At 52.1% G+C, this 25,035-nt stretch overlaps 9 protein-coding genes across 9 annotated transcripts; 3 read left to right on the top strand and 6 right to left on the bottom strand.

The window, feature by feature from the left end:
- Positions 1–201: 201 nt before the first annotated feature.
- POSPLADRAFT_1183031 (hypothetical protein) lies at positions 202–3,637 on the bottom strand (the record flags this gene model as incomplete). The annotated part of the gene is made up of 19 exons (XM_024488969.1): positions 202–360; positions 415–553; positions 616–747; positions 801–819; positions 873–961; positions 1,018–1,085; positions 1,142–1,173; positions 1,228–1,382; positions 1,437–1,533; positions 1,594–1,845; positions 1,899–2,094; positions 2,171–2,268; positions 2,321–2,436; positions 2,522–2,633; positions 2,722–2,889; positions 2,944–3,036; positions 3,104–3,180; positions 3,264–3,336; positions 3,386–3,637. The coding sequence occupies 19 exons, from the start codon at positions 3,635–3,637 to the stop codon at positions 291–293; spliced, it is 2,238 nt and encodes a 745-aa protein (XP_024337282.1). The 3' UTR covers positions 202–290.
- Positions 3,638–4,189: 552 nt separating this feature from the next.
- On the top strand, positions 4,190–5,505 carry POSPLADRAFT_1148334 (hypothetical protein; the record flags this gene model as incomplete). The annotated part of the gene is made up of 7 exons (XM_024486164.1): positions 4,190–4,231; positions 4,288–4,523; positions 4,573–4,661; positions 4,721–4,819; positions 4,881–5,074; positions 5,129–5,221; positions 5,275–5,505. The coding sequence occupies 7 exons, from the start codon at positions 4,190–4,192 to the stop codon at positions 5,503–5,505; spliced, it is 984 nt and encodes a 327-aa protein (XP_024337281.1).
- Positions 5,506–5,848: 343 nt separating this feature from the next.
- Positions 5,849–6,705, bottom strand: POSPLADRAFT_1148440 (hypothetical protein; the record flags this gene model as incomplete). The annotated part of the gene is made up of 5 exons (XM_024486176.1): positions 5,849–5,928; positions 5,981–6,084; positions 6,144–6,370; positions 6,445–6,549; positions 6,610–6,705. The coding sequence occupies 5 exons, from the start codon at positions 6,703–6,705 to the stop codon at positions 5,849–5,851; spliced, it is 612 nt and encodes a 203-aa protein (XP_024337280.1).
- A 214-nt stretch (positions 6,706–6,919) lies between these two features.
- Positions 6,920–9,203, bottom strand: POSPLADRAFT_1183028 (hypothetical protein; the record flags this gene model as incomplete). The annotated part of the gene is made up of 12 exons (XM_024488968.1): positions 6,920–7,101; positions 7,170–7,269; positions 7,333–7,388; positions 7,450–7,585; positions 7,666–7,913; positions 7,977–8,031; positions 8,095–8,354; positions 8,406–8,511; positions 8,565–8,886; positions 8,940–9,030; positions 9,087–9,107; positions 9,171–9,203. The coding sequence occupies 12 exons, from the start codon at positions 9,201–9,203 to the stop codon at positions 6,991–6,993; spliced, it is 1,539 nt and encodes a 512-aa protein (XP_024337279.1). The 3' UTR covers positions 6,920–6,990.
- Positions 9,204–10,153: 950 nt separating this feature from the next.
- POSPLADRAFT_1058652 (hypothetical protein) lies at positions 10,154–11,014 on the top strand (the record flags this gene model as incomplete). The annotated part of the gene is made up of 3 exons (XM_024481066.1): positions 10,154–10,219; positions 10,280–10,393; positions 10,448–11,014. The coding sequence occupies 3 exons, from the start codon at positions 10,154–10,156 to the stop codon at positions 11,012–11,014; spliced, it is 747 nt and encodes a 248-aa protein (XP_024337278.1).
- A 162-nt stretch (positions 11,015–11,176) lies between these two features.
- On the bottom strand, positions 11,177–14,492 carry POSPLADRAFT_1147183 (hypothetical protein; the record flags this gene model as incomplete). Its single annotated transcript, XM_024486034.1, has 20 exons — positions 11,177–11,278; positions 11,343–11,369; positions 11,423–11,476; positions 11,537–11,631; positions 11,750–11,866; positions 11,917–11,977; positions 12,028–12,291; positions 12,350–12,560; positions 12,617–12,638; positions 12,698–12,851; positions 12,911–13,033; positions 13,087–13,112; positions 13,162–13,221; positions 13,274–13,445; positions 13,505–13,627; positions 13,690–13,813; positions 13,870–13,941; positions 14,002–14,012; positions 14,068–14,274; positions 14,328–14,492. The coding sequence occupies 20 exons, from the start codon at positions 14,490–14,492 to the stop codon at positions 11,177–11,179; spliced, it is 2,190 nt and encodes a 729-aa protein (XP_024337277.1).
- A 1,095-nt stretch (positions 14,493–15,587) lies between these two features.
- On the bottom strand, positions 15,588–18,401 carry POSPLADRAFT_1147949 (glycosyltransferase family 2 protein; the record flags this gene model as incomplete). The annotated part of the gene is made up of 2 exons (XM_024486117.1): positions 15,588–17,768; positions 17,925–18,401. The coding sequence occupies 2 exons, from the start codon at positions 18,399–18,401 to the stop codon at positions 15,588–15,590; spliced, it is 2,658 nt and encodes an 885-aa protein (XP_024337276.1).
- A 1,404-nt stretch (positions 18,402–19,805) lies between these two features.
- On the top strand, positions 19,806–21,404 carry POSPLADRAFT_1148557 (glycosyltransferase family 8 protein; the record flags this gene model as incomplete). The annotated part of the gene is made up of 1 exon (XM_024486198.1): positions 19,806–21,404. The coding sequence occupies one exon, from the start codon at positions 19,806–19,808 to the stop codon at positions 21,402–21,404; it is 1,599 nt and encodes a 532-aa protein (XP_024337275.1).
- A 1,759-nt stretch (positions 21,405–23,163) lies between these two features.
- On the bottom strand, positions 23,164–24,187 carry POSPLADRAFT_1047915 (hypothetical protein; the record flags this gene model as incomplete). The annotated part of the gene is made up of 5 exons (XM_024479385.1): positions 23,164–23,256; positions 23,422–23,780; positions 23,839–23,959; positions 24,012–24,120; positions 24,141–24,187. The coding sequence occupies 5 exons, from the start codon at positions 24,185–24,187 to the stop codon at positions 23,164–23,166; spliced, it is 729 nt and encodes a 242-aa protein (XP_024337274.1).
- Between the last annotated feature and the right edge of the window lie 848 nt (positions 24,188–25,035).

Genomic DNA, 25,035 nt, shown 5'->3' with positions numbered 1-25,035 from the left:
CAATTCAGTATACAATCCTTAGATTACCTGGCAAGTAACATAGTAATCGTATGCCTTGTATGAATCGTGAAACATTTTTTTTCTGCCGACTCGAAGGACAATGCTTATAGAACGAATGGAAGATGTGGATGCGTTAGGTCCCAGGAGAGTAGCATGCCACTGCGATGTACGGAAAAGATTGTCCGGCATCATTCAGACTAACACAGAGATAGCAAGGCTATAATTTATGGTGCCCAAGAACGTCTGACACTGTCCCCGTCAACACTTGCCCACTCGCAACAACTGGGATATTAACCATGTCTTGCCTCGAGCCCTATGGACTGGGCGATAAAGCCTAGTTTATCCGCTGCATCCTTTATTCTATCGACAATTGTCGGTCAACACTTGAGAAACCATGACCAGCAGGTTCCATACCTTTTGTCGGTCGACTTGCCCGCGCCATGCCCGGACTTCTTGTCGATACGGATAACCAGGGGATGAGGGTTGTTAGGTAGTAGGTGCTGCAAAGTAGCTGCGTGCTTGAAAGAATGTAAAGGAACTACCCGGTCATCATCTAATAACAAAAGTTCGGTGTGTTGACACATTGTCCTAGGTCACGACCACGAGAGCACTTACGGTCGGCGGTCATCAATAAGGTCGGCGGGAGGACCTTATCGGTAGGGATAGTGTGTACCGGTGAGATGGGATATATGAAGTCGAAGTCATGGGGATCATGCGGGTCCCCGTAATCAGCCGTCCATGCACGCCCTACAAAAACATTGAAATTGAGAACAACTAACTCAACAATTCGATCTCCTTACCAATTGTGAAATCAGCGAACTGATAGACCATCCCTGTCAGTAAATATGGTCCAACGCGATGGAGAGGCATACCTTGAGAAGATCAAGAACGCCGACCTCTGCAACGGCGGCACCGAGAAGCCCCTCTGGTGCACGATTAACGCATGCGGCTACAAGCAAGCCTAAGAAATACGACAGCTGTTGTGATGTTCTACGATAATTTGTGAGTTTGATCTACCTCCATTGGACGCTCCGTTGATGGCGATCTTGCCCCGCGCCGCGAATTTGTTCTCCACAAGAAATTCACTGTTCCGGGAGGGGGATCAGTCTCATGAAATCGAGGCTAAAGTGTGCATACGTACGACGCGGCGATGAAGTCGTCGAAACAATTGGCCTAGTGCGAATGGTTCAAAATAAATCACATTGGAGAGACTGAAGTAATGCTAACCTTGCGGTCCTTTGTCCCGGCCAGATGCCAGTCTTCACCAAACTCATTACCTCCGCGGATGTTAGGCACAGCCAAGATAGATCGGTACTTCTGGAGGTAGGTGAGTATCGAAGAGCTCCAGAACGGCGAGACAGATATGGCAAAGCCGCCGTAGCCTGTGAGAGGGACTGTGAAGAACGGAATGCGAGCAGGAGCCTAATACTACGTACCATACTGCAGTGCCGCAGCGGTACCGTCCAGCTTTGTATCCTTGTGGCGCACGACAAACATCGGAACTTTGGTGTCATCTTTGCTCTTGTACCATACCTATAATGTGCATACATCATTGGTCTTGTAGCATAATTGACAACGAGGACATCAACTGACCTGTTCGGCAATGAAGTCGTCCGAGTTCAGACCAGTAACCAGCGTCTTTCTGTAGACGCCCCATCGTTTGGCCTCGTCCTTCTCGGAGAAGTCGTACCGTGCGACAATTCCAGGATTCGTAAAGCTTGTCAAAGATGCGAAAAACCATGATTGATCGCGCTTGCCAGACAGGTGTGCGGCCCCAACAAAATCCTCTGCAACGCGGGTCAAACGATTGCCTGACGTGTCGTAGATGTAAATCTCGTCTTTGACCTGTGCGCTGTATTAGTATTGTTTCGGATGAATGCCTTACGGTGACGACCTACATTCCGCTTGTATTTCACAATCAGGTAGTCATCATTGACAGCCAGGACATCGCTAAGGTGCGCATCCTTGTCTTCTGGAATGACATCCTTCCAGACACGCTTCTCGGGAGCTTCAGCGATATCAACAACGGCAAGCTTGTACTGCGGCGAGTCTTTGTTCGTCAAGAAATAGAACTTCGTCCCGTCGTTCGCAATGCTGACATGGGTGGGTCAACGCTGCACTAATACACCTCCATGCCAAGTGCTCGATAGTCGGGACGGCATCCACGTACTAGTGATATTCAGCGACATAGTCGTCGACCAGCTTGTCCCATTGTATGTTTGGCCCGATGGCTTGTGCCTTCAGATCAGCGATCCACAGAGAATTTTTCTGGAAGACCGCTGTGAATGTCTAAGGTTCACCGCCGGGCGCCGGGACGTACCGGAGCGGTATCGCGGGTGATCGTCAGCAGCAGGTAGCGTTTATCCAGTTCCGTAATCTCCGTACCCCACATCCATTCTGGATGCGCCTCGTCTTTGTGCACTAGAACATCCTCGGCTAACGAGTGATCGAATGATACGATCGAAATAGCATTCGTCAATACGATCACAGCAAGGCCCTCGGTGTGATGTAATGAACACACCCTGGTCAGTACCAAGACGGTGGTAGTACAGCGTGGCATTCTTGTCCGAGTCTGTCTCCGTCCCAGCAAGGTCTTGATCTGCAGAACCATGCGACTCGCGCGTGGGGAAACGCTATACCGATGTTGTATTAGGACTGATCGAGCGGCGGTCACGCAACGGCGTCGCAGCCCAATGTAGCGTTAATGTCTCGAAAGCGTACCTGATAGAAGAATCCTTTGGAGTCGGGTGACCATGTGATGCCAGAGAACTTGACATAGCGAATTTCTTCCGGAAGTCTGCCCTCGTCGTGGGATGGGCGCGTCCCGTCCGGGGAAGCAACAAGGGGAGCAGAAGTCGGGCGGACGTAGATCGTGAAGAAGTCGCTACCCTGATGGTAATTGGCTGCCGTCAGAAGACGTAGCATACCGCGATGAACACGTACCGATCGAGACAGGCCGTAAGCCCAATGCTCTCCGGTCCGGGAGAATGATGCCGTGGCGAGAGCGGTCGTCCCGTCTTCAGACAGCAGATTGGGCTGTGAAGCAGTCCAGCGGCCCAGTAAGGCAACTGCGTGCGGAGTACGTGGAGTTGTGATTACGTACATCGAAGAAGACTTCGCCGCCTGGACCTTGTTCTTTACTGAAGTCCGGAAGACGCTCATCTTTCGAGCGATAAATGACTGTAGTCAATCGTCAGGTCCTATTGCATCATCCTTGCGTGTTCTAGAAAAGAAATAGCCTGGATATCCTTGAAATTACGTACTAGCGTGGCCTTGCAACCCGGTGTTGTGCGTCCAATACCACCGATTGTCGTGCTTGAAGCTTGGAGCAGAAAACTGGAACAAATGGGCAAATTGAACAGGATAAGCATAGCAAGCCGCGAACCTTCGCAAACTTCTCGTTGTTGCGGATTTCGTCTTCCAAGCTTTGATTCTCCGCATTCTGGTCTAAGTATTGTCTTGTGAAGCCTTCCTGGGCAGTCACCCATCGCTCCGTCTCCTCGGTATTGTGTTCAAGCCATTGGTACGGATCATGGACTCGAACTTCACCCTTGGTCTCGCTCTTGTAGACATCAACGTGGTCAGAGCGACGAGCCTGGGGGTAACGGTTGGGGATCCACTGAGTACGGGAAGGCATGGCTCGGACAGAAGTGGTATGGACCGGAGCACGGAGGGTGCGCCTTATAAGCTCGATAGCGTTGGGAGCACGTAAGAAGGCACCACGCATAGCATGTGCTATTTATCTGAGCGTGAATCTATATCGATACTCCGGGGCAAATGGGCAAAAATCGCCACCCAGATCCTAACTCGGCAGATTTGGATCAGCGTGACCCTCGAGACAGACACGCCCTATGGCAAGACACATATGAGGGAGACATGCCTAGACCCGTTCATCGATGTGACAAACCTTGTAATGCGCTATCCTCGCCTGCAGGAGACACCTTGAGGTGTCTGGACTCGTGCAAAATATCCCTATCCACGATGCTGTAACCGAATGGGCCGCCAGCGATAAGTCGAAGTAACGGAAGGAGGCGGGCGACGAGCTCCCGCCTCAGCATCTAATCTAATCTATTCCCTTTCTCGACTATGACGCGATGTGACTGTACTCAAGCGCCGCAAAGACGTCTTGCAACCCGAGTCCCATCTTGCGGATTACCACTACGCGGTGTCCTCCCCCACCGCACTTCGGATGTACCAGCAGCCACCCAGCTTCTTCCCCACACCTGCCATTGTAAGCTTATTTGAAAACTCAGTAACGCAACGCAGCTCATTCGCCGTCATACATAGGACCATGCATTTGCCGGACTCGGCGCGGGGGTCGTTGCGGTGCTTTGCATGCATCCGCTGGACCTCCTCAAGGTAAAGTTACAGGTTGCCACGGACAAGCCACGAGGTGGTATCGGCAGACAAATATGGCTTTCCTTGAAGGAAATCAAGGAACAGCAGGGCTGGAGGGGCCTCTACAGAGGGGTCTCCCCCAATATTGCCGGAAATGCAGCCAGCTGGGGCTTCTACTTCCTGTTGTGAGTGCACCGGCCACGAAAGGGTAAGCCGGCTCTGACACTTGCACAGCTACAACATGCTCAAGAATCGCGCGGCAGGCGGTGATCCGAACTTCAAGTTGTCGCCCGGCTCTTATCTCCTGTGTTCAGCGGAAGCGAGTTCGCAAATTCTAGAGATTCTGCCATGCTTGAGCTTCTGATTACTTTTTCCTTCGCAGGCGCTGTTACAGCCATCATGACCAACCCTCTATGGGTCGTGAAGGTCCGAATGTTCACCACTCGCGCGGGGAGTCCAGACTCTTACAGAGGTCTTTGGCGTGAGCTCCTTATCCAGTGCCGCTCTTCTTTCGTCAGCCCTGACAAACTTCATCGCCCCAGATGGTCTTACGTCGATATACCGCACAGAGGGTCTTCCCGGTCTGTATCGAGGTACCACACTAGCTCTGTTCGGCGTCAGTAACGGTGCCATACAATTCATGGCTTACGAGGAGATGAAGCGGTGGGGCTTTGAACGGAAGCGGCGACAATTTACCAAGGAGGGAAAAGATTACAAGCCTGAGGATGATAAATTGGTACGCCATTTCCTCTCGCCGCGCACCGCCATGTTGCTCATGTATGCGCCTTAGTCAAATACATCATACACCATCATGTCAGGTGCCAGTAAACTCTGGGCCCTCGCCCTGACATACCCCTACCAGGTAATCCGGTCGCGCATTCAGGTCAGTAGCTGCCCTTCTCTGTTACCTGTGGAGCCGCGCTAACGTGTGTCCAGAACAATGCAACGGCACATCTATACCCCACAATCCCAGCTTGCATTAGACGGACGTGGTTCGAGGAAGGGTTCCGTGGCTTCTACCGCGGACTCGGCACGAACTTTGTACGGGTTCTGCCCGGGACATGCGTAACCTTCGTGGTGTACGAGAACCTCGCATGGCTTTTGCGCACGACGGCGGCGCGAAAAGAACAACGAAATTTTCAGAACGTGGACGGCGACCCTAGTTGACCATAGTGCCTTATGCTCGGCTACCTAAAAGAATCCCGAGCAACGGTACAGGGCGACGTAAAAGTATGCTGTAACGTATATAGCTATTGGTTCACATAGACGCACATTCATATTGTACCATACCACCTAGTATCCCTCGCTACATTCATATATGACGACTCCTGCATATTTAATGCGCGGACGTTTTACTCACGACACAACGTCACTTATACCCATGACGTACCCCAATCAATGGCATGGAAGCGAGAGTGCAGGGCGGACGGCGTATCAAGGTTAAGACCACCGTTGACGAGCGCGTTACACGATGCCGCGGTCATGGCAGTTGCGGACGACCCCGGAATCTTCAAGCTTGCGATTGCAGGGATGTTTGGGGGGTGATAGTCGTCTTGAGTACGCGATTAGCCTTAGATTTAGGAACCGGGGCTGTGGAAGGTTTAAACGAGGCAGCCTGCCGTCCCTGATCAGTCCCACATACCGTTGGCGTTTTCGGTTATGTAAAATCGCCGCAGCACCATTATGGCTTCTTCGCGCAGATAGCCACCCTTCGCCTCGTAAGCAGGGTGTGCAGGGTGTGGGACCCTATGTGTAAGAAGTAAATCATTTGGAACTTGATCGGAATCCGATTAAATTATGCGTACTCTGCGTTTACACCAAGTACACTGCCACATCCGCCGAAGCGGTCATTTTCGCATCCGTAGAACACCTCCTTGATGCCCAGTTGGCGGAGGGCCGAAGCACACATGATACATGGCTCGACCGTGACGTAGAGTGTCGTTTCCGAGAGGGGGTATGGGGTAAGTGCCGGAGTCCACTGCTTGTCCGCAAGGATCTCATCGATGGCTTCCAGTTCGGCGTGTCGTGTTGCCTGCCGCATCAAGGAGCTAGATTTCAGTGTCTTGGTGCGAGTGAAACACGAGGATGTCGTCACTGCGGGCGTACGTTACGCAGTTTGTTGGTCCGATTGCGAGCTTGTGCGATGACCCGGCCGTCTCGCACGAATATGCATCCCACAGGGACTTCGCCGTGAGCTAATGCAATCTCTGCCTAACGAAGATCCTCGGTAAGATCCCAACGTTAGTCAGAGAGTATGAAAGGTAAATTGACCATTTGCATAGCTTGCCGCATCCATTGCACATGTTCCGGATTCGTAGCTGAGTCAGTCTGGGCTAATAATGGAGGATGAATGATATCCTCTGACATCTCCGCGTTTGACTGATTGTCCGGAGATCCGCACGCACACGCAGAATGACTGCAATAGAGCCCACGGACAAGAGCAGTGAAGGGAAACGAGTAGATGGCTGCAAATGGTGGCTGAGACAAGCTTATGAACTTTGATCCGGAAGAGTGATCGAGTTGACTCGATCAACAAGCATTCTGGAGTCATCGACTGACCATCGATGCACAAACAGACATGTATGCAACGCACATATACCATACTATTAAATCGCAAGCATGTGCAAGTAAATCATCGCAACTACCGTCAGACTACAACTTGACGTTCTTGGGCATCTTCTTAATGGCCTGCCTCACCCCCAAATCGCCGAGCACATCTTCTTGACCTCCGAGGATCGCATCGTACGGGGATGTGCGGTGATACTGCTCAGGCGAATTACACCCCAAAGGTCAGCACTTAAACTGTCAATCAAGCAGGCATAGCCACTCACGTTCTCGATCAGCTTGCCCATCCCGCTCGCCGTGATCGACCGCCCGCCAAATATTTGCGTCGCGTCCTCAGCTGTCTCCCGTCCTGTGCGAGTGATGAACCTGTCCCGTACCAATGCAACAACCACAGTCAGCCTGCGCAATCAGTTGAATGACAGAACGCACTGTTTCAGCAGGCCGATTTGACCCGTTAGCTTGTCGGCCTGTTCGTCATACGACATCTACAGGGCAAGGGGGTGTTTTGGTGACTGTCGAGTGATACAGAGTAGTGCACCGACGCACGTTGTTCATCTGGTGTGTAACCGTCTCAAGCCAGCTCTGCCCCGCCTCGATGCGTGCAATCATACTTGCGAGCTTCGCACGTACCACCGCCTGCGCGCTCAGCGGCTTACCGAACACGATGCGCTGGTTCACCCATCTGTCCGATTTATCAATGTCAGTATGCGCATCTATGATCTCCCGTTTCAACTTCGGAGCGAACAACGGGCAGGAACATACTTGAGACACTCTTCAACTACCATCCGCTGCGCACTCAGGCTCGTGCAGACGATCATCCAGCGCTCGTGATTGAAGTTACTCAAGATGACTTGCAGGCCCTTTCCCACTTCGCCAAGCGTGTTCGCGACCGGCACGCGGGCCTTCTCGAATGTCACGTACGCAGTACCCGCTGTTGGCGAGTACGCCGTCTTGATCGCCTTGGTCGACACATCGTCTGAGCGTGGCACGAGGATTACGACATAGCCGTCCTGGTCAGATTCAGAGTGAGTACAACAACTTCAAGCACATCGGCCATGGTACGGAAGACGCACCTTGCTCCGACAACCAACTGTGAAGTAATCCGCAAAAACGCCGTTCGTGATCCATCTAGGCAGTTGATGTCAGAACTAAAAATTCACCCGATATGTCACTATGAACGGAAATGCCTACTTCTTCGTCCCTGTGATGACCCACTCATCGCCTTCGCGCACAGCGGTCGTCTGCAAGCCAGCTACATCGCTCCCGGCAAATGCCTCGCTGATTGCCAAACAAATGAACTTCTTCCCGTCAAGGACCTCGGGAACAACCTTCGCCCGCAGCTCAGGCGACCCGAAGTTGAGTACAGGCGGAAGTCCTATTACTTCTCCAGCGAGGAGGGCATCGACATAGCCCCGCGTGCCAAAGCGCGCGAGCTCAAAGTTCACAATCAGCTACACTTATCTCAGTTGACTCAGTTGAGCTACGAGAGTCGCAAGGGTCACCTCGTGGAAGTGGTCGAACTCTTCCGGCGTAATAACACCGCCAAGTAATGTCCGTCCTTCCAGGTGCTTCCCGGGACCGAGACGCATGGCAGGGATATTCATCTCGCTTCTCCGAAGCATTGATTATCCAACGTGGCAGACGGCGGCGTGCATGCTTACCACAGCTTCTCCACGACCTCTTGGGAAATTCGCTTTCCGTTCTCTTCACACTTAATGGCGTCTGGATAGACGACTTCCGTTGCGAACTTCCGCATTGCTCTCTGAAATCGCTTGTGGCCTTCTTTGTAGAAGGGACTGAAGAACCCCTTGGCCAGCCACGATGGTTCCGCGTAAGGTACACGAGACACGTCTCCCGCAACCAGAGGCTGCACTACGGGCTCCTCACCAGCAATGGTGCCTATTTGAAGACGTGCGTATTGTGGTCTCAAGAGAACCTCATGCCGATGCAAGCCAAAAAAGGCCTGCGTAGCATCCTTTCCCGCTATGACATGACCATCAGGAGTATGCATAAATCACACATCAATGCACTCAGACCTATCGACTCGGCATAGAGAATGCCAGTCCCCCCTGGGTGCATGTTGGCAAATTTTGAGATGTTATAAACTTTCGAATCAATAACAATCCACTGTGATTATTTCAGTTCAATTATCACCGGTAGGTTTGCCCGGGAAATAGACTCACCACATCGCCTTCCTTGTTATGCTTCATCGTAGAACACCGGTATAAGTAAATGTTTCAATTTCAAAAGCTCTCCGTATCGTTCACCTTGGATACCTCGTCAAAAGTCAACGACTTCATTTCGGCAGCCATGGAGGCCTATGTAGAGCGAGCCGGGGGTCACTGCAAGACGATCACGGTACTGAGATGAGCGAGCATGGGCATGCGAACCGGACGTCCGGTAATGCGCCATGCGATCAGAACCATGGGAAACCTGGGGCCCCAGGAGACGCGCATGTGATTATGGCCTCAAGTACTATGTTTGGCAAGCACTGTTATATTCAGCATTCTTTAGGGCCACCATCTCAGCCACTATCTGCTGCGAAGTGTGGGTGAAACTTCCACACGAATTTGTTGCGGATAAGGCTCAACTAAAACAGACAGTTGAAACCCGATCATAATGCAAGACAATGGAATTTGTCGATGTCGGCGCCGACATTACGAAAATACTAATGATTATTTGATTCATGACCATGCGGGCTAAGCTCAATATACTTCAGGGAATGTATCAGAAGCGTCTGGGAGGCCATGACTCACTTTATTTCAAAATCCTCGATCTTATGCCCAGCGCCCGCTCAGAGCGAGATGTTATCATGAATATCAATCGTGGACAGGAGGTAGGCGATTTTGTCTTCGTACTTGCCAGGCGAATAGCTTTGTGCCGCTTGAAGATCATATTCCAAATGAAACAAAGTTTGTGAATCAGTCCTGCATTCGTTGAAATTGATCGCCGCAGCCAAAAAGTCATTTCATCATCCTGGTCGAGACATCTGCACCGGTATGTGATCCGTTCGTCTGCAGGTGTCATTCAGTCCGCATGCTGTCGTCGTTGAAACCGGTGTCGCCGGATCATCACGCTGTAGGCTGCATCGGCGGGCTGCTGAGACACTGTGGAATGTGCGGTTGTAAAGTCCGTTGGCCGTCTACCGGTGCTCTCGGTGAGCATCCATCCCCTTCGAAGACAAGGAACTTATAAGACACGCTGTCCGTGAGGATTTACTCAAACCACGCATCCCGCAGTATCTCTCATCATGACCGCCGTATCTCACCTTGTGAAGATCCCACTGCTTCTCTCTGCGGCTTATTTTGCCGCAGTGGTATGTGGCTCCCAACCTGCGTCCAGATAAGTTTATATTGGCTGACATACTCAACGATAGTGCGGAAAGCCTCCCCATGGTGTCCCACAGGAACATGAAGAAGAGAAGTTTGCTGGCCACGAGTCAAAGCAATTCAGAGAAATATTCAGGTGGTTGCCGCCGCTCCTGATCATGGTAATGCTTGGTTCTCCTTAACGACGAATCCTCCATGACTAACTGCATCCGCAGCCCTCAATGTGGTTGACCTTCTTGTGTGAGACTGTCGCAATATTGTCACACTACTCCGTCGGGAGCCTGGCACATCTCCCAGGTGTTACTATCCGTCCAAGTCCAGTTACAGCCCAGGCTGGCATGCTTGAAGTTCACCTCACGACTGCATTCGTAGTAGGCTGGATCCTCCTTGCTGCAGGCTCCAACCTCCGCCTCATTTGCTATCGCCATCTCGGCCGCCATTTCACCTTTGAGCTCGCCCTGCGCAAAGATCACAAGCTCATCACGACAGGGCCCTACACCGTCGTTCGCCATCCTGCCTACACAGGCAGCGTCATGGCTCTTAGCGGTATTGCCTTAATACAGCTTGCGCCCGGCTCTTTCTGGGCAGAGGGCCTGCAGCTGTGGTCCACGCTCGGCGGCATGGCCGTGGCATTCGCTTGGCTGGCTATTCTTCTCATCATGCCACTAGGAATCATAGCGAGAACGAGCGCAGAGGATGATGTTCTCAGGGATACATTCCAGGAGCAATGGGCTGAGTGGGCTCGAAAGACACCGTATAAATTAGTCCCGGGACTCTTCTGACATCTTGTATCTGTACGCCAAGCTCAGGCAATACAACGTGGACAGTACAGATGAAGGCTTTTGATTATGCATAACATGGGTGCAAGAGCGATACGAGAACGACAACATATGAAGCATAATTACCTTAAGTATATAGTACGTGACAGTGCATCGCGCCTACACCTAGTGCTTGATGGGCGTCGTTGAAAAATTACAGCTGCAAGGCTGGTGAGGCGAAAGCACACACGTGAAAGCGTTGAGACCCACCCTAAACAAAAATCCGAGCTGAAATTTGTAAAGTCGGTCAGCAGGCTGTCGCATCTCAGAGATATTTGTGTTAAAGACGCACATCATCTGGTGTCAATCTGCCCATGGCCTATCAAGATCGTCAGAAGCAGTCACTGTGAAGAAAGACGATATCAAACTCACCGAGTCGTCCGTTGACAGTGTGGCATCCACCATAGCGGCTTTCTTCTCCTGCAACTACAAGTTCACAAACGTGAGACAATGTTGATTAAGATACAATCACCACAGGACACCAACCTGAACGATACGGCTTTCGATACTATCCTCAATCACAAGCTTGACCACTTGGACGGGGCGATGTTGTCCCAGTCTGTGGATCCGGTCCATAGCCTCTATAAAACAGTCAATTATGGGAAGAGGTGTTCCACAGCGCAAGCTACTTACGGTACTCAACCTAGAGCAAGGAGATGCATCAGGCAACCGGTTCGGATATTACGTACTGCAACAAACGTACCGCAGGATTCCACCAGCTATCCATCAAGAACACGCGCGACGCTTCCGTAAGGTTGAGCGCAACTCCTCCCGCCTTCAGACTCACGAGGAAGACGGTAACGTTCACGTTGTTCACTTCATAGCCGTCAGTAAACACTCAGCGGTTATGTGTGGACACGACGCACTGAAGTGCTGAATGGTGGCATCACGGGCCTGAGGGCTCATGGTTCCCTCCAAACGACAGATCTGCAAACTCATCAATATCCTTGCACAGCGACGGCTGGGAGCGCACGCACAGTGAAGCCGGCCTTCTGTAATCTGTATGCGATTAGGTCGAGGAAGTTAACAAACTGACTGAAAACAAGGCTCTTCGTGGTCGTGTCCTGCTTCCGCAGGTTGGTCAACTCCTCTATCAACGCCTCGATCTTGGATGATGACCGCCATTTGTCCAGGTCTAGCCGACCAAGTATACCTTGACGCGGCTTGGCATTCTCTTCTAACTCGAGAGCAGGAGCCTCCAAATCAATCGTGAGGGGTAAATGGCAAACGGGACACGCGGGCTGCAGAAGTAGGAATTAGTGACTTTCAAGCAGATGCTGACCGTGAGCGAGAACATACTGTCGCCTCTATAGCAGTGTTGAGGTATTGCTTTATACATTCGCGGTCAAAGATATGCCTGCATCTAGCCTGAATAGCGTCTTCTGCAATGTCGTTGCAAATACGACAAACAGTTGTTTCTCCAAATTCTTCCTTGGAAAAGGCTCCCGCGTTAGTCTTGCTTTTCAAGACGAGATCCGGATGACAAGCCATTTGTCGCATGCGAGTCAACCTGTGGATAAAGCATTATAAGATGGTAGGTTTCATTGAGTAATAATTGATACTCACAGACTGAAGATGTTGGAGTAGTCTTACCGGACGGATATCAGTCAAGACCGGATGCGATTAAATGATTGTAAGGTGACTAACTGTTCAAAATGGTTCCCGAGTCGACGTAAGTGGTGAACTGTCTCTTCGCATCAGAGAACAACGACAAGTATAGTTCCTTCTCTTCAGGGCTGAAGTAGTCCCTCCTTACGACGACCGTACGAGGAGGCAGTCCGAGATCGTCGGCCTTTTGAATCTGAAAAGTACGGACATCTTAAACTGAGGACGAGGACGGCAATGTCGTTGAGCTCATACCTTCGTTCTGCGCAACATCATTCTGTCGAGCAGGATCTTCAACTTCTTGAAGGCAGTTTCGCCGGGACCCACCATGCCGTTCTTCTGAATAGGAGTCAAAATCTCGTTGTTCCACAAGCAGGTCTGAAAGATTTGAGATAAGCATTCAGTAGCTACCAGCGATATGGAATACGTACGTGCTTCATCGGGCTGTGGCCACAGTCTGACAATGGCGGTGAGCTCAGCACAGTGGTCACGGCAAGATCTCGTACCATCACAACTTCGCTTGTCGCTAAACTTCCAGTGTAACGACTTGCAATTGCATGACTTGCCTGGAGGTAGACTTTCAGGACTTTTCGATCGAGTCAGCTTCCAGGTACTCACAGAAGTAGTACGAGAAAGGATCGCCACCCAGGAATCGAACGAGGCTGTAGAGCTCCCCTACTCGATTTTGAAGCGGCGTCCCGGAAAGGCACCATCTATAATTTCCCTGGAGCTCGAACGTCGCCTTTGCTGTGTTCGTCGATCGCTCCTTGATATTGTGGGCTTCATCAAGCTACTCGAGAAAGATGTGATCAGCAAAACCATGTGCGGACCACAAGAGACGGCACCAACAATGATTCTTTGCCAGTGAATGGTATGAACAAGGGACTTCTCCTTGATGATCTTGCCCTTCCGCTTGAACCCGTTTTCCTGCTTGCGGAAGCAGCTTTCGAGGACGGCGTACGTAGTGAGCACCTGGAAGTCATCAAGAGTCAGGATGCAATACGTTGATATAACCCTCCTCCAAGATGGCTGACCACGTCAAACTTGCGCATCTGTTTGATGTCGGTTTCTCTTGATGCGCCGTGCCACACAAGGACCTTCAGACCATCTGTGTGTGCTTGGATTTCGTTCCTCCATTGCATAATCGCAACGGTAGGTCTGTAGGGTGAACATTACTTCCGGACCGGAAGGGGCGAAGAAGGATGGCCACTTACGCGACCACAAGATTAGGCTTGATGCCAGCGTTAGATACTAACATGGCGATCATTTGAATCGTCTTGCCCATGCTAAACAGAGAGGCGTCAATTTTAAGCAGCTGCCTGATCGTTCTGCGCTAGGCTACGTACCCCATCTCGTCCTGTTAGAATGGGTCAGGATCTAAACATTGAGGACGTGAGAATGCAATGACGTACTGCCAGGATACCGCCTTTCCAGGTACCCTCTTCCTGCTTCCGCATCCAAAACAAACTCTCCAGCTGGAATGGGAGTAGCGTCACTTTGAGGCCGAGCGGTGGATCTGCTTTCTGAGGCTCGACAATAGCAACACCTTTCTCTAGATCGCCCCAAACGTCTTTCAGATCTGGATGATTTCTATGCAACGCAAGGGTAGATTTCTCGGCCTATGCATCTGTTAGTCACTTGTAGCGCCGAGCTAGAGCCAATTAGAGCATACGTATGTCAGCTTGCGACCCAGCTTGTAACGCAACCGCGCCTCCTCTTGGCTAATCTGACTTTTCTCCAATCTCGCTTGCCGGCGTTGCTCTCTCCTACGTTTCTGGGTTTGGGCCCAGGATGTTGAGTCCGTCTTGCTGGTATCTTTTATCAAGTTCTGCAACATCTTTGATGCACCCTTCCCGGCCATTGGTACATCATCTGAAGAGAGTGACAATGCATCTGAGTCGTCAACATCTGAGTTGTCGTGCGATTGCTCTCGGTCATTGGCTAAGCGACGCTCAGCAACAGCAGCAGCAGCAGCTCTGAGAGCCGTATCACTGTCGACAGGTAGGCGCGTCTTCGAAGAACCAGCCCCTGCACTCGACATTCCAACGTTGCGACTTTCATTAAATCGAGCCGTGTCCAGCGAATCCTGGATAGCTGCTTGAAGCATAGCCTGTTCTTCGACTTCAGATGCATCGTCATCTTCGTATGCATTGTGACCATTTGGCGCAACTTCGTCTTCTGAGGCTTGGTACTCAGAGCCACTATCGTCAGACTCTTCCACACTGTTAACATGATCGTTCTCGTCTTGGACTTGCTCATCATCACTGGCCTCATCAGGTATAGGTTGGCGGGCCTTCCTGACCCTTGAAGACGTCTGCGAAGCAGGAACACCATACCGATTAGCTTTGAGCTTGTATTTATAGGTCGAGCTGATGCACCTTGTTTTTTTGTACTGTGATCTCAACAACTGGCAAAGCCGTCTTTCGCTTCTTGGCCACATTTGCGCCACTGTTAGATTTCATAGCCGACTCATCGTCGCTCTGTCTTGCCCGTTTCTTGTTGTTTGCAGTTGATCTTGTGGCCCTTCCTTTGCCTTTTGCCATACTAGGCTTGACCTCCTCGTCCGCGACAGAAGTCGGGGGGCTTGATTCTTTCGAAACAGGAGTAGTGAATGTGGACGTTGCGGCACTCGAGGGATTTGAGGCCGACGTCGACATCTCACTAGCTGCTTGCCGTCTTGTGCGCATGATGAGAAAGACGGAAGTGCACGACGAATAGGGGCAGTTCAGTCCGCCGTTGCTTAGAAAGTGGCGAGGAATAAGTCGCGTCGCGCTCAAACCTTATTTATGTGCCGCGCCACGTCGCGTCGTGATCGGGCCACTTATTCCTTATATGGACAGTTCGTCGGTCACAAGCAAACCAAACTGCAGGAGATTTATTGTTTCTGGAGCAACCACACCACCATAGCTAAGATTCACAAATAGGCGAGGCACTACGCGGATAGCAATGTAGCAAAGATAACGACCGAAAGAGAAACCCTCTGTAGACGGTTACGGTTCTCTTCGTTCCGCGGCCCATTTCCTGCTCGACCGGTGAACCAGTCAAAGCTACGTCCAATCAACCTATACTCCTTCCTCTCGAGCATCCCTACGGTTCGACCATACTCGCTGAAGACCCGTATGAGAGTGCTCTCAATGACAGCCAGAACGAGTGAGAAGCCCCTGACAGACATATTTATGTCTGTCAGTCTGTTTGCGTCCCTCCACAGGTGGCGATAGAGGTCATGCAGGATGTTGGCGGTAAAAGAGGCAAAAACCATCCGTATTCCCAACGAGATTAGTGCCAGCCCTCCAGGCGAGCTCATCCTATTGCCCACAGCGGTAATGCAACCCACGAAGATGATGAGGACGCACGCTAGTATTGACTCTGCGCTGTTGGGAGCGACCTCCCTATACGTGAACTCTGGATATAGGCCGATAAGCGCGCCGTCGCCTTTGCTCCACATGTAGAATCGCCAGTATGACCTCTTGCCGTTGTTCCACCAGGGGTGTGTCACAACGACGCGCGGCGCCGCGCAAAATCCTTTTCCCCCGTGCCTCATCGAATAGTTCCTCTTCCTGCGGCAATAGTCGATGTCTTCCCCGCCCCCGGTTTTCGGAAACACGAGGTCGTATTCTACATGATCCTCGACATTGCGACGCGTAATGAGGTTGGCAGTAACGCCCCAGGGCAGATCGTCGTCGTCCGCACGCTTTCTAGCTATGTCCCAAAAATATGTGACGCCAGCGAGATGGATGGCGGCGGTCGCGATTGTATCAGCAGGAGGGAACAAAGCAGTCCCGACGAAACCAGCAGCGTCCGGGTTTGCGCGGATGGCTTTCTCAGTTTCGATCAAGACGTCTTTGTTCGGAGTGACATCGTCGTCGAGAAAAATCACCCACTCTGCAGAAGACTCTCGAAGGCCTCTATTGCGCGATGCCGAAGCGCCGGAGTTGACCCTATTGATCCTGATGCGGACGTCAGGACGGTGAGAATATTCGCTCAGCAGCTCCTTGATGTTGGGCGACTGCGGGTCATCGATGATGATGATATACATGACAGTGCATGTAGGAGACGGCTGGAGCTCGAGGAATCTGCGCAGGTAGGACAAGTCAACCCTGTAGCAAGGGACGATCACGTCAAGCGTGAGCCTTCGAGCGATATGTGGCCGGCGCAGACGAAGCCAATTTTCGACCGTCTCTGTCGCGTTTCCCAGCGGGCGGAACGTCCAGTCGGGCGCCGACACCTTTACGTATCGAGCTGCCTTACTACCGCCCAGAATATTGGAGATTCGCAAAGGTATCATCCGCGAACAATTCCACCGGCGATATAATTGGAAGAGGAATGGGTCGCCGTCCTGGTTGACAAATGAACCTGGGATGACCTCGCCACCAAATATCTCCATATGCGTGTGATGGACGACCGGAAACGTCGGCATACCGGGAAAAGACGTGTCGGTGAAGGCAACGCAGCCGAAACCTTCGGGGACGCTCTCTTGAACGGCAAGTTCGGTGAAGGCGTTGTGGATGGCCGACATCCAGTTCATGTCTTGTAGGACGACGTCGTCGCCCATCAGAACAAAATACTGGCATCCATCGAGCCACGCTTTTCGGGCACAGTCGCGCCAGATAGAGCAGACATGGCCCCGTGGGTGATTACAAACGATGGTGTCGATCTGGAGGATCCCTTCAGCCCGTAGCACCTGCTCAGGTTTGTTGGGTCCGCTCTGCTCGAGCAGGAAGGCGTCGTCGCTGTCGATGGCGAGATAGATTCGGAAACCGTAGCGTCTTCCAGAATGTCCGACATCATATGCTGTAGTGGAAGCGAGGGACCGCGCAAAGGTTGCAAGGTGCTTGAGACATTCGCTGGGGTCGGCAGTGCCACGAGACGTGATGGGAAGAAGTATTGCGAACATGAGCGCATGTGAACGCAAGTCTACGAGACCGCTGGTCTGCAGTCGGCGAAGCGTGTCTGCACGCTCCGCACTGTCCGCGCCTGAGAGTAATTTTTTAGTTTCCCCCAAGATCCAGCGGCCTGTCTGAAGCATGCCATCTTCGAGGGATGTGGCAGGGGTCCATTGCAACACTCGCCGAACGAAATCGTTGTTCGAGTTCCGCGAACCCACCCCGACCGGCTTGTCTGTAAGATAGCGGTAACGGGCACTGTTCGAGTCCAAGCCGGTGACTCGGGCGGCGATGTTCGCAAGTTCGGTGATGGTGACTGCGCGATCGGACCCGATGTTGACGGGCTGACGACAGTCGGAATGCAGAAGACGGATGATGGCGTCCACGGCGTCATCGATGAAGCAAAAGCTTCGTCGCTGCTGACCATCGCCCCAGATCTCGATTGCTGGGCTCGGCTCGTCCGCGAGCTTTGCAGCGACCATCTTGCGGAGCAATGCTGCGGGTGCTTTCTCGCGCCCGTCCTTCCACGAGCCGCCAGGCCCATAGATATTGTGAAATCGGGCAATCCTGACCTCCATCCGCTCGGCGTACTGATGCAGTACCTGCTCAGTGTGCAGCTTCTCGAGGCCGTACAAGCCTTGAGGACACGGCGGAAGCTGAGCGTACACGTCAGTCTCTCTGAGTGAGACGTCCGTATTCCCTTGTCCTTGGAGGGCATCGGGGTATACGCACGCAGAAGAAGCGTAGAGGAATCGCTGAATGCCTGATGATACCGATGCAGAGAGTAGATTGAGGGTCATCGTGTGGTTCTCGTGGTAGATCACAAAATTGTTATCAGCGTGTATGACTCCCATGCCGCCCATGGTCGCAGCGAAATGAACCACGATGGTAACGCCTCGAATAGCGCGGGCGCAAAAAACAGGATCCAGGAGGCTCCCGACGACGAGCTCGACGCCGGATGTCTCCAAGTAGGGTGTCGGACAAACATCTGCAACACGAACTCTGCGCCCTTGGGCTACAAGACGTCTCGCTAGATGGCCCCCCTTGGCGGTCCGCGCTATCAGTTGGTGGACTCAAGTTGCCTGAGAGGGCTAACTCACTATGAAGCCATTCCCTCCTGTTACCAAAATGAGGCCCTCTTCAGTTGGCATTGCTAGAGGCAAGTGTAAAGCAGCGCGAAAGCGGGCGATCCGAACGAGTTTGGACCTGAGATGTCTCTAGAGTAAGCCGCTCCCTTGTATAAGGTGAGCTTCAAGCTTCTGTCCTTTCTGGGAGCTAGCTGGCCGATAAGAATTTACAATTGCCGTTCTATCTCACGGAGCCTTGAGCTCGGAATCTGCTGCGTCGCCAGTTCATTGAGGCAGAACTAGAACAGCGCTGAGAATGTGATTTGAGAAGGCCTCTGCGATATTAGGTTCATTGAGCGCATGTACGGCGTCCGGTCAATTTGTGAGCTGACGGTAACGCCCACCGTCGACTGCAGTTCTGGGTCAACAACGAGGCTTTTGACAAAACTGAGCCGATGACCCTCTTGCGTAGGTGTGTTTAGAGCGAATGTGCTTTGACACCTCATTTTAATTATTCAGCGGAGGATGACTGCACTTCAGGCGGCGCAGATGTACATGCTAGACCCGCAAGGACCATCAGACCGGCTTGTCACACTGATTTTCTCGATATAGGCCTCACATACAGTAGCAAGCGGCTGCGGAGCCGCGTGCTACTGTGCACGAAAGAACTCATCGAGCGCGGTTGATACTTGGGCACACCTTTGACTACTAATCTATCTTGACCTCGCGACCCATTCCGAGTGCTGTTGACTGGCGTGTTTATGGTATTCTTACTTATATTGCAGCCAACATTTTGTTCCAAACGGTCAGTCTGATTTTCTGGAAAGTTCAGTGGGGTCATCAAGGAAGCACTGCGGGTCTTTCGCACACAGATCAAATTGTATGAAGGCTTACCCAGTAAGAGTATATTGAGCCATACGGCGAGGATATGGGAACGGCCAGAAGCAGAGGACAAGGTTCTGCACCCAAGATATCTCGTCAGCATGACATGCAGTGGTCGGCTTCTGATACACAAACAACGCGGGGCGAGATAGGGCTCACACTGGAAGAGAAGTCTTGACTCTAGCCCTCGATTCCGCCCACCGTCTTCCACAATCCTCTCCTCCTTAGCTGAAGTAGGTGTCCTCTGACGCGTTCTTGTCAGGACTTGTACACTTACTCTTCGACTCAATCTCAGAGCCTGTTTTCATCAGCCACATGATGTCGACGAAGGATAACGTCGAGTACAGATTTACGCCGACTCAGGATTGGTTCTCCGTCAACGTCGACAGCTGGCGCTTGCTCTTTCCGCTTGTCGAGTCAAAGAGTCCTCGCGTGCTGGAGGTCGGGTCATGGGAGGGACGCTCTGCTGTTTTTCTCTTGACGGAGCTGTGCACCAACAGCGGCGACATCACCTGTATCGATCACTTCGATCTCATGAGCACCGAGGCGGGTCGCGAGCGCTATACCAATATCACCCACAATCTTTCCATCACTGGCAAACCGTTTCGCGTCATCGACGAATTCAGCATCCCCGGCCTAATGAGGCTGTTGGAGGAAGAGACTACCTCTCCGGATGCCGGGTACGACTGGATATACGTAGATGGATCGCATGAGGCGGACGACACTTTCCTCGATGGCGAACTCTGCTGGCGACTCGCGAGGAAAGGTGCAATCATTATCTTCGATGACTACCACTGGGACACAGAGCCGGAGGAGAGCATCCACCATCCCAAACGAGGCATCGACTCTTTCATGACCTTGCATTCCGGGGAGTTTGAGGTGCTGTCGAGCCCGACGCAGTATCAGATGATCCTGCGAAAGACCTCTTCAATGCGTATTGGCTTCCTTGTGAAAGATAAGGCTCACCAGAACATTGGCGAGGCTTTCGGCTATGGGATGAACATTGCCATCGCTACCGACCCCGCATACGCAATGGCTGCAGCCGTCGCCATCCACAGCGTCATCGCCCACACCAAGAGTCGTCTCACCATCTACGTCCTTGACCTCGGCCTTGGGGACAACGATCGAGACAAGCTTCGTCGTTCCATGCCGAGGAGAGCGGATGCGACCATGGTCTTCATACCACTTGACTACGCTTCTGAGCGCAAGGAGAAGGCGACTTGGGCCAAGATCGACATGATCGACGTCCTACCTGTCGAACGAGTCCTCTACTTGGACGCCGACGTATTAGTGCGCGCAGACATATGGGGGTTATGGTCAACAGACCTAAGGGGGAAACCGATAGGTGCGGCGATCGACGTTGGCTTTCCAGAGGGCCACAGTGGTACCGTCCGAAAGCCGTACTTCAACGCCGGGGTCCTTCTCTTGGATTTAGCCGCCGTCAGACGCACCCTACAAGCCTTACAGGGCGCTGCTCGCGAGTATACGACCAGCCGTTTCCGCGACCAAGATCTCCTGAACGCGTATTTTGAGGCAAATTGGGCGGAGGTGTCCCTGAAGTGGAATGCTCAAGGTATCGCGACATACGCCGAGCTCCCTACAGAGGCCCGCCAGAATATAGACATGGGTCTACTGAAAAACCCATACATTGTCCATTTTACAGGACCAGTCAATCCGACGCTGGAAGTGGTGCTGAACCCGTATGTTCAGCCATACACGGCAAAGCCGTGGGGATACGCCGGGGCGCCTGGTCACCCTCATGGAGAGGAGTGGTGGAACGTTGTAGAACAGACGGCATGGAAGGGATGGAGAGCGTCCGAAGAGTACAGAATGCTCTGTGCATCTGAGAAGGAACGGGCGATCCGGGCTGCGGTCGACAAGTTTGAGCAGACGGTGGAGCAGAGACTGGAAGTTTGAGCTTACATATCTGTCTGCACAAATGGGGTTCAGTTGTCTACGACCTTTGTAAAGATCGGAACGAAGTGATACTTGGAGAGGCTGAAACAAAAGCGTCGACGAATCGTTCAATCATTCGATGCACGACAGCGGGCGCTAAACCGACTGTGAAATCTTGACCGCGTAAACCCAGTCTCTAAGACTGATCACTTCTCAAGGGATATCCGGTCTATTAAATCGAAGATCCGTGTTCAGATTGCGTGGACCTTCTCATACGATGAAAATGGCTCACCAGCCTCACGAGTCACGGTGCGTCACCATGTGCACAGTGCAGCTTGCAAGAGCAACGGAACAGCCCACCTCATGATAGCAGAATCCTCGATTACGATATTGAACTCGCAGTAGATGCTACCATAAGCATGCTGCAAGAAGATCTGTGCATAGAGGAGTTCAAGTGACATCCGAGTGCTATAGCGCTGGGGCGCCAAGTTGTTCGCGGCATCGAGACAAACACGAGGCTATTCAACGCTCGAGTTGAGGAACCGGCGCCAAAACCCCAGTGACTGCATCCCTTTAGTCTCCTGAGAGCAGAGTAGACAATTCCATCAACCTACGCCGGCTCCGGATACCCATGTCTGACCATCCCTTGCGCACACGATACATCCGTACTCTCATTGTCATGTACGTTCCAATCCGGAAAGAAGCACATCGACTTAAGACACACATATACAAGATCGGCATAGCGAGCTTAGATATTCTGCTAGCAATTGTTGGCCTAGAGCTTGTCTCGTACCCGGACCCATCGTATCCGCACCCCGCCACCGCGAATACGGTGGGTCTGGGTACGAGACAAGCCTAGAGCTTACCCATGACTGCCAGTAGTGCATAACAGCCAAGTTTCATCATCAGAGAATCGGAACAGGCATGGATCTTCGAAGTGACCTGTGATCACCTCCGATAGCGAGATGCTACCATGTCCACACGTCCCGAAACAATGCATGTTCTGTTCTCGGTACAATACCGCTACATGTTAATAAATGTGTGCAGGCCGGCAGGAATAATTACCAACTTTTTGTAAAGATCACATACCGTCAATGCCGCCGAAAGTAAAGTCGAAGGGATACTACTTATAAAGCCCTTCCGAAAGTTCTGGCCAGGCATACGCCAGATGTTCATCTCGTCAATGCAATTGAAATATGTCATGTTTCTAGCGATAATCGGGCCAATAGTGACATGCAATTGCTGCACCAATGCATCCACAAACCAACATCGGTTGATATGTATTTATTGACGCGACTGTATTCGACAGTATATTGAAGGAGACGACGAAGGCGTATCGTGGCCCCAAGGGGTTCACGATGCGGGAATGTGACATCACAGTGAAACGCGTGTTAAGATTCCAATCCTGGCTCTGGGTGTCTCATTGGATCATTGTGTGCAAATCATCTTAATTTATGCTGCTGAGGACTGCAAGAGTACTGTGTACCCTAGTGCAGCACCTCATGGAGGAGGATCCGCAAGAGGCACACACTAGCAGGCTACCTTGCCTCATCGACGCCTCAATACATGCTTTACACGAAGCCACTCAACGCTGGCGCCGTTTCCCATAAGTGCACCTTCCCCTGGAATGCAATGGGTACCACACACGGCCTGACTGCTGTTGTATTATGCTTACGCATTTAAGTATCCGAGTCATGTGCAGGCAATTATGAGCCAATATCAGTCACGGGTAGCGGTTTTGGCCAACCATGGCACTGCTAGTGAGCTCATAGTGGGGAAACTAGATTCCGCCAGCTGCGGTATTATTCATGCCTGCAGTCGGCACGTTGCGCGTTTGATTCATTTGGCGCATTCCCTCTGTGTCATAACAATTCTGTCAGTCGATAGTCTACGACTGGACAGAAAGGACGTGCCGTAAGGATCTACGAAGTTCCTGTCGCAGAAACTCATTATATCTTCCATACGTGAGCAAACCGTCATCATCTAAGAAACTAAGGTAAGCGTAGATCAGGGACCCCAGCGTGCGCACGCTACGTACGTCCAAGCATCGTAGCGTGGACGGCGGCATGCCGAAGAAGTTGACCCGACTCTCCACCTGTGCTCCGCGGCCGGTGCGAGTCGAGCTGTGCTCTATTGCGTCGAACGCTATGTTGCGGATGATGAAATGCCCATCTCCGTACGGCTTAAAGAAAATGCTGAGAGGCCCCTCTGCGAAAACCCGCTCGCCTCCGCCGTACGTGAATATCCACATAGCCTTACTATATGCGATCAGAGGCGAGCCGGTTTCATCGAGTTGTCGAGGATGCAGAGTTGTGTCATTGGTGCAGAACTCCATGGAACGTGCATCTTCTTCAGCGAACGTCGCAAAAAACCTCGAAAGGTGGGGGAATTTTATGACTGCATCAATGCTTGCTGAGGTTCTGGCAGACTCTGGGCGGAGCAGGCGCACACTAACCGTATGGCTTAGCCTCTGGTGTCTGCCGGGGCGACCCATCGCACTTCCATAATGTCAGCTTCATCTGAGCGTTGGGCGCAAAGTGTTCTCGCGCGACATCATCCCAGTAAGCGATAGGTTTCTGCGACACATGAGGACTTTCACGCGTCAGGCGGCGTAAGATTGAGACTGACATTTGCATCTTTCAGCCTCCGATTGAAAGAGGCCATGACCCGTCGGCACTCTTCTGCAACATGGGGTTCCAATAGATATCTGACTCCAGTCAGCTTCGGTGTAAGATCGCTGAGCAAGGATACACGCACTCATTTTTTGCAGCATCTTGTTGGGAAGAGTAATGGTCGTTGGTCATGTCGAAGATGACTCATGTACTGTGTTCGTGAAGAGGTGACTTGTTGTGGGCAAGTGAATGGTTGGTCTGGGAGGCTGACAGAAAGACAGTAAAACTGTCTGAAATGCGATTCCCTGCACCTCGAAGGGCGCGGGGCAGACGGGAAAATAAGGCTACAACCAGTGCAGACTCCCTTTATGGCTGGAGACCTCACTGCCCCGAGCCACATACACGAAGCCCGGATTCCATAGCCTTAGATAACTGGAAATCAACAAACGCTCGTATGATCGATGACGCGTGTCTGCGGCCACAATCTAGACCTGGATATCCATGTTATGTCCGTAAGTGGGAAACTGGAGAACGCCTGGCGGTGGCTCCAGGCAGCGCGCCTACAACGTCGTCGTCACATCCGACCGTGACTAGACCAGAACATGTTCATCGCGATCACTAGTGGCTGACACCACGACGTGAATCCCGGACGGAGCACCCGCGATATCTAGTCTGGCACCTGCTCAATGAAAAGGATCGGGCAACCCCCGGCATCTACGGAAGGAGCCAGAGCCAGAGCGTTCGAGCCTGATCGCTGGCCATCTGACCTTCGCTACCCCCGTATCGTGGTCGGCTGACTGCCCCTGGCCAGCCGAGTGGACGAAGTCTGAAGCTTAACACGCACTGGCCACGTTCAATACGAATGGTGTTGGCATGCACTAACTGCAGGTCCCCGACCGGCAAGTCGGGAGACGCTGCGGCTTCGCTGATCTAAGAAGGCCACCATGGGAACTCGCGCACGACAATATGGCAAATGCTGGGAGCACGTTATAGTCTAAATCCTGATGGGGGCTCTTCGTCAATACAGGACAAAGAGGAGG

The sequence above is a fragment of the Postia placenta genome (assembly GCF_002117355.1).
Source record: "Postia placenta MAD-698-R-SB12 unplaced genomic scaffold POSPLAscaffold_10, whole genome shotgun sequence".
Taxonomy (NCBI): Eukaryota; Fungi; Basidiomycota; class Agaricomycetes; order Polyporales; family Adustoporiaceae; genus Rhodonia; species Rhodonia placenta.
The sequence above is the reverse complement of the archived record's forward strand: the minus strand, read 5'-3'. Positions and strand labels throughout refer to the sequence as shown.